The 12,052-nt window shown below is 35.8% G+C and overlaps 2 protein-coding genes across 2 annotated transcripts in view; one reads left to right on the top strand and one right to left on the bottom strand.

Moving 5' to 3' along the window:
- Positions 1–12,052, top strand: part of LOC134824909 (E3 ubiquitin-protein ligase ariadne-1-like) — a 69,533-nt gene that overhangs the window by 51,138 nt on the left and 6,343 nt on the right.
- Positions 4,196–5,743, bottom strand: LOC134825380 (E3 ubiquitin-protein ligase ariadne-1-like). Its single transcript, XM_063837558.1, has 4 exons — positions 5,647–5,743; positions 4,882–4,968; positions 4,646–4,713; positions 4,196–4,298 (listed from the first exon to the last, which is right to left on the bottom strand). Exons 1-4 carry the CDS (start codon positions 5,725–5,727, stop codon positions 4,196–4,198), a joined length of 339 nt encoding a protein of 112 aa, XP_063693628.1. The 5' UTR covers positions 5,728–5,743.

The raw sequence follows: 12,052 nt of genomic DNA on the forward strand, positions 1-12,052 counted from the left end.
CAAACTGTCTAGAGATAATCCACGAGCACTGCTATACCATGATCTAAGAAGAGTAGTTCTGTTGTTGTTCATGAGAGGGGGGGGTCCGAGAACTATAAATATTTTTGTCAATAGGCAGGCTTTGTCCCACCCAGCGCCTACCCTCAACCCCTAGCTCACCAGAGCGCCTACTTTGTCGTGAAATTGACGTTAACAGTTGACCCTTTAATCAGTTAACCTTGTAAGCTTGTATATTACAGATTCTTAACATTTTGTTGCTCAAATCTAAAGTAAAATTTTTTTATAGCAGTCAATCGGTCATCCCACGGCCCACGCCCACATATCTGTTATAAGCCCTAACTTTCCCTAGAGCTATTTATATTATCATTTTCATCTCTACAAGACCTTGAAGAACACGTGACCTAAGTAACAAGGTCTCAACTTTACAACTATAAAAGAAGATCTTTCAAACGAAATTTCATTCGAAGTTTTCATTTACAATAAAATTACATGTAAACCACAATTTCAGAAACGGAAACTTCTTCTTTTTCGATAAGAACAAAAGCATTAAAAAATGTATGCCGAGCTCTACAACATATCCCAGAATGTCAAAATTGACCCACCCACCCCCCCCCCCCCCCCTACCTGTGGCCTTCTTTAATGGACACTAATGGTCCCATAACATGTATAATTATATAATTGTTTTTATATTCCTTTGGTTGAGCCCCGTTCGTTTTGAATTATTAGCAAGATATTATGCCTTGTGTTATGCCCGTTATTATTGGATTACATGGAAGGTTCTGTGAAACTTTTCGGCTTAGTTTCGTGCACGCACACACATGACTCACGAGCATACACGGCACACACACATTCAAGTACCATGATCTAAGAAGAGTAGTTCTGTTGTTGTTCTGGAATGTGAATTATGTAAGACCGGGAGATTAGCCGTGTTATAATTAGTGAGAGTAACTTTTCTGTCATTTCTCTTTGTGCTCTCTGTGCTTCGTGAGGTATAATTCCTCGTGTGGTTGTACAGTGTACGGCGATAGCGTAACAGCAACATAATATAGCGATATAATATGTGCGAAAATTTCGGCTACCTAGCGATAAAAGTCGTAATAATTAAATTATTACATTATGAAAGGGGGGGGGGGGGGGGGGGGGGGTGGTTAGGGGTCCGAGGACAAAAAACTTTGTTCCCAGTTGAGTGTTGACAGGCCATATCCTACACGGCACATGCACGCTACCCCTAGCCAACCAGAGCACTTGTTTATCGTAAAATCTCGTTAGCTTGAACGCACGACTCACAAACAAACAAAAAGCGTACACTGCAAACGCACATTCCAGTACCATGATCTAAGAAGAGTAGTTCTGTTGTTCTGGAAGGTGAATTATGTAATACCTGTAGCTGGAGATGAGCCGTGCTATAATTATTGAGTGTAACTTTTCTGTCATTTCTCTTTGTGCTCTCTGTGTTTCGTGATGTAAAATTCTTCGTGTTATTTGATTATCTTACGTTGTAATAACTTAGTCGTAGTTATTAAGATCTATGTAAATTAAGATATTTTTAAAGTTGTCTTTTTATTTTTACGTGTCTTTATCACTATGCATCTTAAATTCCACTATCTGTACCTGTCATTAAGGGGGCTGGTTGTCACCTCAATAAGTGGTGACCGCTGGTTTTTTACTAAGAAGAGCTAAGCAAGTGGCAAATTCAGGACTTCTTTTACAACCAGGTTCCATCTTTATAAAAATAGTTTCGGCTGATTCCTAAGTACCGATACTTGATGGGCAATAACTCTTAGCATCAGAACCTCGGTATTATTTTACATTTGTTTAGCTGACAAGATTAATTAAGACTAAAGTACTAAACATTTGCACTACAGTGAAGATTGCTATGACCCGGAATGAAACACAGTACGAGAAATACCTGCAGAATGGGAGTGACATATTTGAAACCTACTGTTCAACTGGAGACAAACATCCCATCATGTTACCCAGAGCTCCTCAACAAAAGTATGTAGACCTTTACCCTGAAGATCAGCCCGGATGTAGTTTTGAAAACGACAGAAACCAGCAACTCAACTATGAGGCTGAGGTAATTGTATACAGAGCTTTAGAGAAACTGAGAGGAGGAGATTTTATTGTTCTTCATAGTTTTGAATATACTCATTTCCAATATTATCTGGGAGATTTAACTCATGTTAAACGGAAATGTACAGAGTGTAAGAAGAGAGTAACTAACAGAGAAGGCGAGTGCGACTTTGTAGTGATAGCACCAAACTGCTTTGTAATTATTGAAGTGAAGAATATGGGTCATATCGGGAATCAATCAGACCCTGAGTGTAACAATAATCAACAGTCGCAAGCATTGGGCAAAACGTTCCAGAAATCACTGGACCAGAGGAACAAGATGGTACAATTTGTTAAAAGATTTTGTAAACGGTTAACAGTTCTCCAGTTTACCGTTTACCCCAACTTTCAAAAAGCATTCAAGAAAGAATTTCCGATAAGCAGGGATAAACTTTCGTCAATAATTTTCAAAGAAGATTTAGACGATTTTAGTGATTGGTGGAAAGACAATGTAAGTGATCTTGTCTTGGATGAGCCTTTGCGTCCTGAGTTTCGTACCAAAAATGAAGATGATATCCCCAGAGCATCTACATAAGCCGCTACAAAAAGCAGGTGTTAAGCACGTTTCTATTGTTGTTAAAGAAATGGTTGGTAAACCTGCTGATGAAATCTGGCATAAAATAAGAGGCTATATTAATGACAATCAAGTTGTCATAATGATGATAAGGGATTTTAATACTGAAACTAAGCATATCAAAGTCATTGATAATACATCGCTTATACGCATAATACGTTTATTTCAAGGAAAAGGAATTCACATGTTTTTCGACGATATTCAAGGAGTGTTCAGGTGGGATAAAGTAAAAGAAGACTGAAGACAGCAATAAAAACTATGAGATATTTAAAGCATTGTTAGAACTGTCATGTTCTTGTCACGTTTGGATCTCATGTGACACGATACAAAATCCGCTTTACATTGCTGATGAGGAGGAAAGGTTAAGACATGACTCTAGACTAGCCAGACTTCTTATCGACGAATTATCATCTACACACCTTGTAAGTCTATCAAAGAACTTGAGAAACACCTCTGATTTGTCGAGAACATTGTCAGTCATTCGAGAACATATCATGAAGCCAGTAGATCTATTAACATTTACATATGATTTAGCCATGTTACAAGCCCCCGGGCACTACATACATGGACCAACAACTATTGTTCATGTTCTGCAAAAGTTTAACGAGCAACTTATATATTCTATTTTTGACAAAGAATTTAATGAATTATGTTTTGATGATATGATAGATAGTAATGATGTGGGTATTCTTTACAATATTGGTATAGACAATTTAGTTAAAACCATTGTGGATGGGATATTCTTTTCAAAAGATATTATTATTACACCAAGGAGGGTGATATCAACATATTCAGAAGAATGGGCTGCAGTTATAGTTTTGCAACAGTTATTTGATTATGAAGCTGAAGAAGACAGCTTCAAGACATTTATTGAAGAGTCAGAAAAGGTTATATTTGATTATGACTTTTTATATGTTGCTATGTCACGAGCACGAGTTAAGTGCACAGTAATAATGTTTCCTGATGAAGGTACTATACTTGAGGATGATCAATATCAAAACACGCGTAGTCTACTTGATAAGCTTAAAGATTCTGTTGAAGTAAGATATCATTAACACTTCAATCTTTAAAATACAATTTATTTCCTGAATTAATTTATTATTTGCGGATTTAAATATCTTGTGAATAAACATCGGTATAAATTTCCTCATGTTTGTACTATTTTATTTTACTTTGTAGTTGATGATATTATTATACTACTGATTTTATCTTTATGATATTTTAGACGAAGCTATGAAATGGCTTGAATCCAATAAAATATTCTGGACTCTTTTTGTATGTCAAGTTTTATATAGCTAAATTGAAGTAAATGTGAACTTGTTACCCTGATTTAATCGTTGATTGCTAAAATATTCAATCATTTCAGTTCATTGATAATTTACCCTTCTAAGTTTCTACGGTATGTGTCTAAACATGTTAAACCACTCCCACTAGTATTTAAAGTACTAAAAATACAAAAAATTACAATTACTTAATATTAGTAAATCAATTTAATGAATAAACAGTAAATTAATAATCTACCTGTCTACGGTATGTGTCGGTGCACTCAGGAACGTACACAAGACCAGCCTCTCTGAACAATTCCTCACAGTTGTCCTGACTCTCGTAATACCTGGTCAAATGACATTCCAATTAAATTCCACCTTATTCTATTATTAAAAATTGTTAATTAAATTAAATATTTACTAATTTTATAGTTGTATTTAGCTAAATTATTTATTATTATTATTATAACAAACACCTCTGTTTGTGGATACTGGATATGTGACAAGATAAATTAGGTAAATTTTGTCCTTTTTTCCTCATCTCATCTTGATTCTTGATAACCATCTTTCAAAACATCCTTCTAAAATTCTGGTTTATGGAACCAGAACGTCTGCCTTTTTTCTGATCTCTGCTTTTTTTTCATACTTTTTACAGTAAAATGTAAAAAAATGTAAAAAAAGAAACTGTACGTACTTTTCAATAAGTCGTTCAGGGTTCCACTTGAAGTGAACTAACAGTCGACGAACTAACGATCTTTTTATCTGATAGAGTCAGTAATTACTAATTAATTATCAATTGATTATCAAATAATTATCAAATAGCTAAAATATGAGTAGCAATAAAATTACAATTAAATTAATTCAATGAATAATAATCAAATCATGGAAGACATTTCCATCCAATAATTAACTGAACTAAATGTTACCCACTTTAAATATTTCATTAACTCTGTCTATATATTTGTTCATCTCGCTGATAACGTCCGATGCCGCCACGATGTTGTATCTTCTTTCTTGCTGCAATAAATTGGTTGAAATAATAGAGTGATGGGAAGGGTAGTTAGTAGTTACTAGTCATTCTTTCACGTTATCATGCTAGCTCTGCTCTGGTTTTTAAGCACTTCAAAAATAAGCGCCCCTAACATTGGGATTGTGGTTGTGGTTAAGAGGTTAAGGTTGTTGCTGGGATTAAGGTTGTGGTTGGGATTTTGGTTACGGTTGTGGTTGGGATTGGGGTTGTGGTTAAGGTTGTGGTTGAGATTGTGGTTTATGTTGTGATTGTGATTAAGGTTGTGCTTGGGATTGTGTTTGTGGTTGGGACTTGGGATTGTGATTAATGTTGTGGTTGAGATTGAAGTTGTGATTGGGATTGTGGTTAAGGTTGTGGTTAAGGTTGTGACTTAGGATGTGGTTGGGATTGGGATTGTGGTTGTGGTTAAGGTTGTGGTTGTGGTTAAGGATGTGGTTGGGATTGAGGTTGTGATTGGGATTGTGGTTAAGGTTGTGGTTAAGGTTGTGGTTAAGGTTGTGGTTAAGGTTGTGGTTGTGGTTGGGATTGTGGTTAAGGTTGTGGTTATGGTTAAGGTTGGGATTGTGGTTGGGATTAAAGTTGTGGTTGGTATTAGCGTTACGGTAAGGGTTATGATAGAGCTTTGGGGCACGAGGTCCTGGCAAAACGAAACAAGACAAACTGACCTGATGAGTATCACTGGTTTCAGAGTTACTGTACTCAAGATCATCGTCGAAAGAGAAGTCTTCATCATGATCCGAGAACATTTAACATTTATAATAATAGCCTGCCGGCAATGGGTAATTAGATAAATAAAATCAAGTTTTATAAGTTTATACAGGATTATTGGGGTAAATATTGATTTCTTCCCACAGATATAGTTCATGAGACTCAAAATATTAAGACAAGTGAACTACTGATGATAGAGATATTGGTTTAAAGGAGATGAACTATGTTTTCTTAGACACGTGACAGAGATTAACCAATCAGCTTACTATATTGACCAATGAAAACCCAGAATCACTGTCACGTGTCAACACAAATATGGTTCATCTCTCACCAGTACAGTACTCACTACAGTATCTATCAATGCGGCTGCTAATCTTGAATTTCTTAACTTTAATAGCACCTTATCAAATTCTACTACTATTTTATTCAAATGCGTGCTCAAAATCGTGCTCTTAATAAAATTAGACACCTCCCACTCCTTACCGGAATAGTTGTGTTATGTATGAACAGAATATATTATCAGATAATTTAAATTTTAAAACTTCAAGTAGCCTATCAAACAAACGTTTAACATAATATGTAACGCATAAAATCATTTAAAGCATGTGAAATTTATTTTTAAAATTCTACTCATTTTAAGAATAATCAAAATAGAACAAAATCTATTGACCGATAAACGATATCCAGTGCTCCTTCGTTAATTTAAATATCAGTTATGTTAGTTGGACAACCACAACAAGATAAAACAACTTTTAAAATCCTTTGAATGAAAATTCAGATGCTTTAACCATTTCAATGCATTATTGATGATCTTTTTTTTGTACAAAGATCGGGGCACTTCTTTAAGTTATCTTGATGTTTTAACTTTTTGTGGTTTTGTTTGATACTTTATGATGATGAGAACAGCTTTCGTGTAACTGTGTACAGGAAATGCTCATGTTTTAACCATTTAAACTTGGTGAGCCGGGCGGAAAAAAGCCATGCTGCCAACCAAACTCGATATTCCCAACCGGAAAAGTTGACTTTTAAACACTTTCATCTCCGTGCCCAGTGCCACAAAAATTGAAAATATTTTATCCAAGTATTGCTAGATCAAACAATGCGTTTGTACAAATCTGAAAACAATAAAAATTCCTCCAATCAGTTTTCTAAAGCCTTCTGTATACAATAACTCAGCCTCATAGTTGAGTTGGGTGTCTGTCGTTTCAAAACTACAGCCGGGCTGATCTCAGGGTAAGGTTTCTAACATACTTTGGCTGGGAGCTCTGGGTAAATGATGGATGTTTGTCTCAGTTGAACAGTAGTTTCAAATATCTCACTCCCATCCGCAGGTATTTCTCTTACTGTGTTTCTTCTGGTCATAGCAATCTTCACTGTAGTGCAAAGGTGAAAGTACTTTAGTCTTATTATCCTTGTCAGCCTAATCAAATGTAATAATAATACCGGGGCCCTAACGCTAGAAGCTTCGCCATCAGTATCAGTAACTTAGGGTTTTTGCGAAAACTATTTTAATAAGATACAACCTGGTTGTGGAGGACTCCCTGGATTTTGCACTTGTAATTCTGTCACTTTATTAGTAGAAAAGCAGTGGTCATTACTATTGCATGATTGAGGTGAAAAACCAGCCCCCCTTAATTACAGGTACAGAAAGTGGAATGTAACATGCAGAAGTGATAAAGACACGTTACAAAATGACGACAATGTTGAAATCTTAATTAACTTAGCTCTTAATAAATACAACAAAGTTATCACTAACTTAACAACGGTACGTTTATCAAGTAAAACGGAGAAATATACACTCACGAAACAGAGAGCACAAGAGAAAATGACAGAAAGGTTACACTTCACTTTTATAAACCGGCTCATATTCCGGTATTACATATTACATTCAGACAAAAGAAACTACTCTTCTTAGATCATGTACTGGAATGTTGCGTGTGGTGTGTACGTTCGTGAAGTCGCGACTCAAGCTAACGAGATTTTACGGCATATAACAAGCGCTCTGGTTGGCTAGGGGTAGCGCTGCAATGTGCATGCGCCATGTAAGATATGCCTGGTAACTGGGAAAAAATTATTATTGTCCTCGGACCCCCCCCCCCCCCCCCACTTTCTTAATTGTAATAATTTAATTAGATTAGTACGGATGTTATAGTGATTTGTTTTAAGTACTATTAACCAATATATCTGATTATTGTGGAACCGACTGGTTGGGGTTTGGGCAACCGGACCGGAAAGTGCCGGATATCAATCTCTTTTTCGGGTTAAACGAGATCTTAACTCTAGAAAACTGAATTGAGGAGTAAAATCTTTTTATGTAGAATTAAAGTGACTAAGAGACATAGAAAGACACTACAATGAAGTCAACTTCAACTGATCTGATTAATCTACGAAATAAGTTATCAATAACTTTGCAACGTAAGATATTCAAATACACGAAGAAATAAACCTTCTCGAAACACAGAGGCACAAAGAGAATGACAGAAAACGGTACATCACTAGATTGTTACAACGCTCATCTCCGGCCGGTATTACATAATTCACATTCCAGAACAACAAGAGAACTTACTCTTCTTATATCATGGTTCTTGAAATTTGGATTTGTGTGTGTGTGACGTGTATGCTCGTTAGTCAAGTGTGTGCTCATGTGTGTGCGTGCAAGAACTAAGCGAAAACGTTTCACAGAAACCTTCATTGTAATCAAATAATAACGGTCATAACACAAGCATATTATCTTGCTACTAATTCAAAACGGAACGGGGGCTCAACCAAAGGAAATATCTACAACAATATAATTAAACAGTTATAGGCCAACATTTTAAGTGTCCTTAAAAAATTAAGGCCCAGAGAGAGGGGGAGGTCAATTTTGACATTTTGGGACATGTTGTAGAGCTCGGCACAAGTTTTTATTGCTTTTGTTCTGATCGAAAGAGAAAGTAGTTTCCGTTTCCGTTTATGTTATTTTTTGTAAATGAAAACTTTAAATGGAAGAATGCACTCTAACAAAATATTTATTTGTTCTTGGACCCCCCACCCCCCCCCCCCCCTTATAATGGGAGGATGAAAAACAGCACAACTATTCTTATTAGATCATGGTATTGCAGTGGTCGTGTAGTATCTTGGGACGGTTTGAAATTTCCGGTGATTTCCGGCAGCTTTAAACCGGACCAGGGCTGAAACCGGATTTAGACGGATATTTAATTTTAGAGTTGAAAGTGATAATATAAAGCAGTTGTTACACGTTATAATAACTTGATAAAACAGTTATAATGCAATTTTCACCATATTATATATGATAAATATTTTGTTAAACTGCAAGGTCACTGCAACTGTGTCCCGTTCAATCATATCATCAATAACAAGCGAACGAGCTAATGTAGTACAACATTAGGCTTCTACTTTTCCACATTTTACCGTTGTTTTATTCACAAGTTATTTAAAATCCCTCATTAATAAGTAATTGGTTCAGTTAATAAATTTGTATTTTAAAGTTTGTGTATTAGTGATATCTTACTTCGCGCAGAATCTTATTGAAGTTTATCAAGTAGACCTACACATGCAATGTAATCCTCAAATTTCGTCACCTTCATCAAAAAACATTATTACTGTGCACTTAAACTCGTGCTCGTGAATGGCAAGTATAAAAAGTTCTGAATCAATGAAACATTCTCAGTCCCTCAGTCAGTGTATCAAGTTTATAATCATACAAACGTGCAAAACTATAACTGCAGGCCATTCTTTTGATATGTTGACATTCACCTCCTTGGTGTAATATCTTTTGAAATAATATCCCATCCATCAAATGTTTTGACTAAATTTCTATGTTACTATCAGGATCACAGTGAGTATAAGAAATCCCACATCATTACATTATCAATAATCAAAACATAATTCATTAAATTCTTTGTCAAAAATAGAATATATAAGTTCCTTTTAAACTTTTGCAGAAAACATGCACGATAGATTTTGGTCCATGTATGTAGTGCCGGGGGCTTGCAAAATGGCTAATCTTTTTTATATATTGATACTTGTGTTCCGGCTCAATGGTATGTTCTCGAATTGTGACAATGTTTTCGACAAAAATCAGAGTGTTTCTCACCAGTTCTTTGATAGACTTACATGCTGTGTAGATGACAATTTGTCGTTAAAAAGTTTGCTAGTTTAGAGTCATTTCCGACATTTCTCCTCATCAGCTTGTACCTGGGGCTTTGTAACGTGTCACATGAGATGCAACCCATGCAGAAAAGAACATTGCAAGTTCTAAAATGCGTTTATATCTCTTAGTCTTTATTTGTGCTGTCTTTTGGCATATCCCACCTAAACACTCCTTGAATATCGTCAAAAACACGTGAATTCCTTTTCCTTGAAATAAACGTATTAAGGTTTAGCCAGGCATTGCCAAGACATTCGATATGCGTAGTTTTTCGTTTTTAAATCCCTAATCATTATTATGGACAATTGGGTGGATACTTTTTGTCCTTAAGATAGCTTTTTATTTTACGCCAGAGTTCATCACTTTAGGTTCTGGTATCCGATAAATAGGAACGTGCAAAAAACTGCTTTTTCTAGCGGCTTTTGTAGATGCTTGGGGATGTCATGGCGTCACCAATGTTACACGGTTTCAATAATGTTCAATTTGTTGCCTCATTTGACAGTGTAGTTGTGCTCTTGGCTAGTAGTACAACAGTTTAACGTCCAGCGGGTCCATTGAACCCCAACTAACTTCTCGTCTGAATTTATCAATTACTTACTGTTTGTTTGGTCAACGTTGTATATTCCTAAAATGTCCTTGACAACGTGGGTGATGGAATGACGTCAGGGTTATTGTCCGAAGGTAAATATTCCTGAACGAGTTGTTCGGCCCGATTTTAAACTATACACTTACCCAAACACATTTGGAGCTTGTACAAATGGTCTTATCTGTACACCAATAGCTAATAATAAGTTCCCTAACATGTTCATGCTGGGTGCGCGAAAACTCAGGATGTAAAGGCTATCAAGGTTAGATCACTTTACATTGTCTTTCCACCATCACTAAAATCTTCCAAATCTTCTTGAAAATTATTGACGAAAGTTCTCCTGCTTAGCGGGAAATTCTTTCTTGAATACTTTTGTCAAAGTTGGGGTAAAACGGTAAACGGGAGAAATGTTACCGTTACAAAATCTTTAACAAATTGTACCATCTTGTTCCTCTGTGTCCAGTGATTTCCTGGAAGTTTTGCCCATGCTTGCGACTGTTGATTATTGTTACACACAGGGTTGATTGATTCCGATATGACCATATTCTTCACTTCATAATTACATAGCAGTTTGGTGTTTCACTACAATATCGCACTCGCTTTCGGTTAGTTGCTTATTCTTACACTCTGTAATTTTGTTTAACATGGGTTAAATCTTCCAGATAATATTGGAAATGTGTATATTCAAAACTATGACGCACAATAAAATCTCCCCCACTAGGTTTCTCTAAAGCTCTGTATACAATAACTCAGCTCGTAGTTGAGTTGCTGGTATCTATCATTTTGAAAACTACAGCCGGGCTGATCGTCAGGGTAAAGGTTCTACATCACTTTTGTTGAGGCGCTCTGGGTAACATGATGGGATTGTTTGTCTTTAGTTGAACAGTAGGTTTCAAATATATCATTTCCATTCTTGCAGTTATTTCTAGTACTGTGTTTCATTTCTGGTCATAGTAATACTTCGCTGCAGGGCTATGTGATAATTGATAATTGTCTAAAAATTACCTAGATCGGAAAATAAAATTCAGAAATGGTAGCAATTACTCTTGCCGAAGCTGTCATTTACTTTTTGGTCAAAGTAGAACAGCAAATTCTTAATAATTCATGATAATTGTTCTATCGGTTTATCGCAAATATTGATATGACTACTGGTGGAGAGGTGAACATATTGGTTTTGACCGTGACGAGATTAACCAATAGATTCAGAATTAAACCAATCAAAGCCCAGAATTATTGTCTGTGTCGAACAAATATGTTCACTCCCCGCCAGTATCCTCATCTAAATATTCTAGGTTATCAATATAAAACCTAAACGACTGGACCAAAGGAAAAAGGACAAACTTTTTGAAATTTTTATTTTCTGATAACATAAGTTAATTTGCTGTTATCAATCACTGCTGTGTGTTATGTTTAATTTAGTAGTGGAAAAACACAGTAATGGGGGGGGGGGGGGGGGGGGGGAACATATTAAAGTTTATTAAGTATATCCCGGGTCAAAACGGAAAAATCCAACATTTTAATATACTTTAATATACCTACAAATAGAAGATTTATATTCTTCGTTAAGCTTACATGATGAACTATAATTGTCACTCAGGAGTCGCAAGATAAGCCTGTTTTGGACTAG

Source organism: Bolinopsis microptera, chromosome 13, assembly GCF_026151205.1.
Source record: "Bolinopsis microptera isolate Bmic1 chromosome 13, MBARI_Bmic_1.0, whole genome shotgun sequence".
Classification (NCBI taxonomy): domain Eukaryota; kingdom Metazoa; phylum Ctenophora; class Tentaculata; order Lobata; family Bolinopsidae; genus Bolinopsis; species Bolinopsis microptera.

Coding starts and splice junctions, on each gene's coding strand:
- LOC134825380 (XM_063837558.1), bottom strand. CDS start 5,727: ATGTTCTCGGATCATGATGAAGACTTCTCTTTCGACGATGATCTTGAG. Junction 4,969..5,646: donor AAACCAGTGATACTCATCAG/GTCAGTTTGTCT, acceptor AATTTATTGCAG/CAAGAAAGAAGATACAACAT. Junction 4,714..4,881: donor GAGTTAATGAAATATTTAAA/GTGGGTAACATT, acceptor TGACTCTATCAG/ATAAAAAGATCGTTAGTTCG.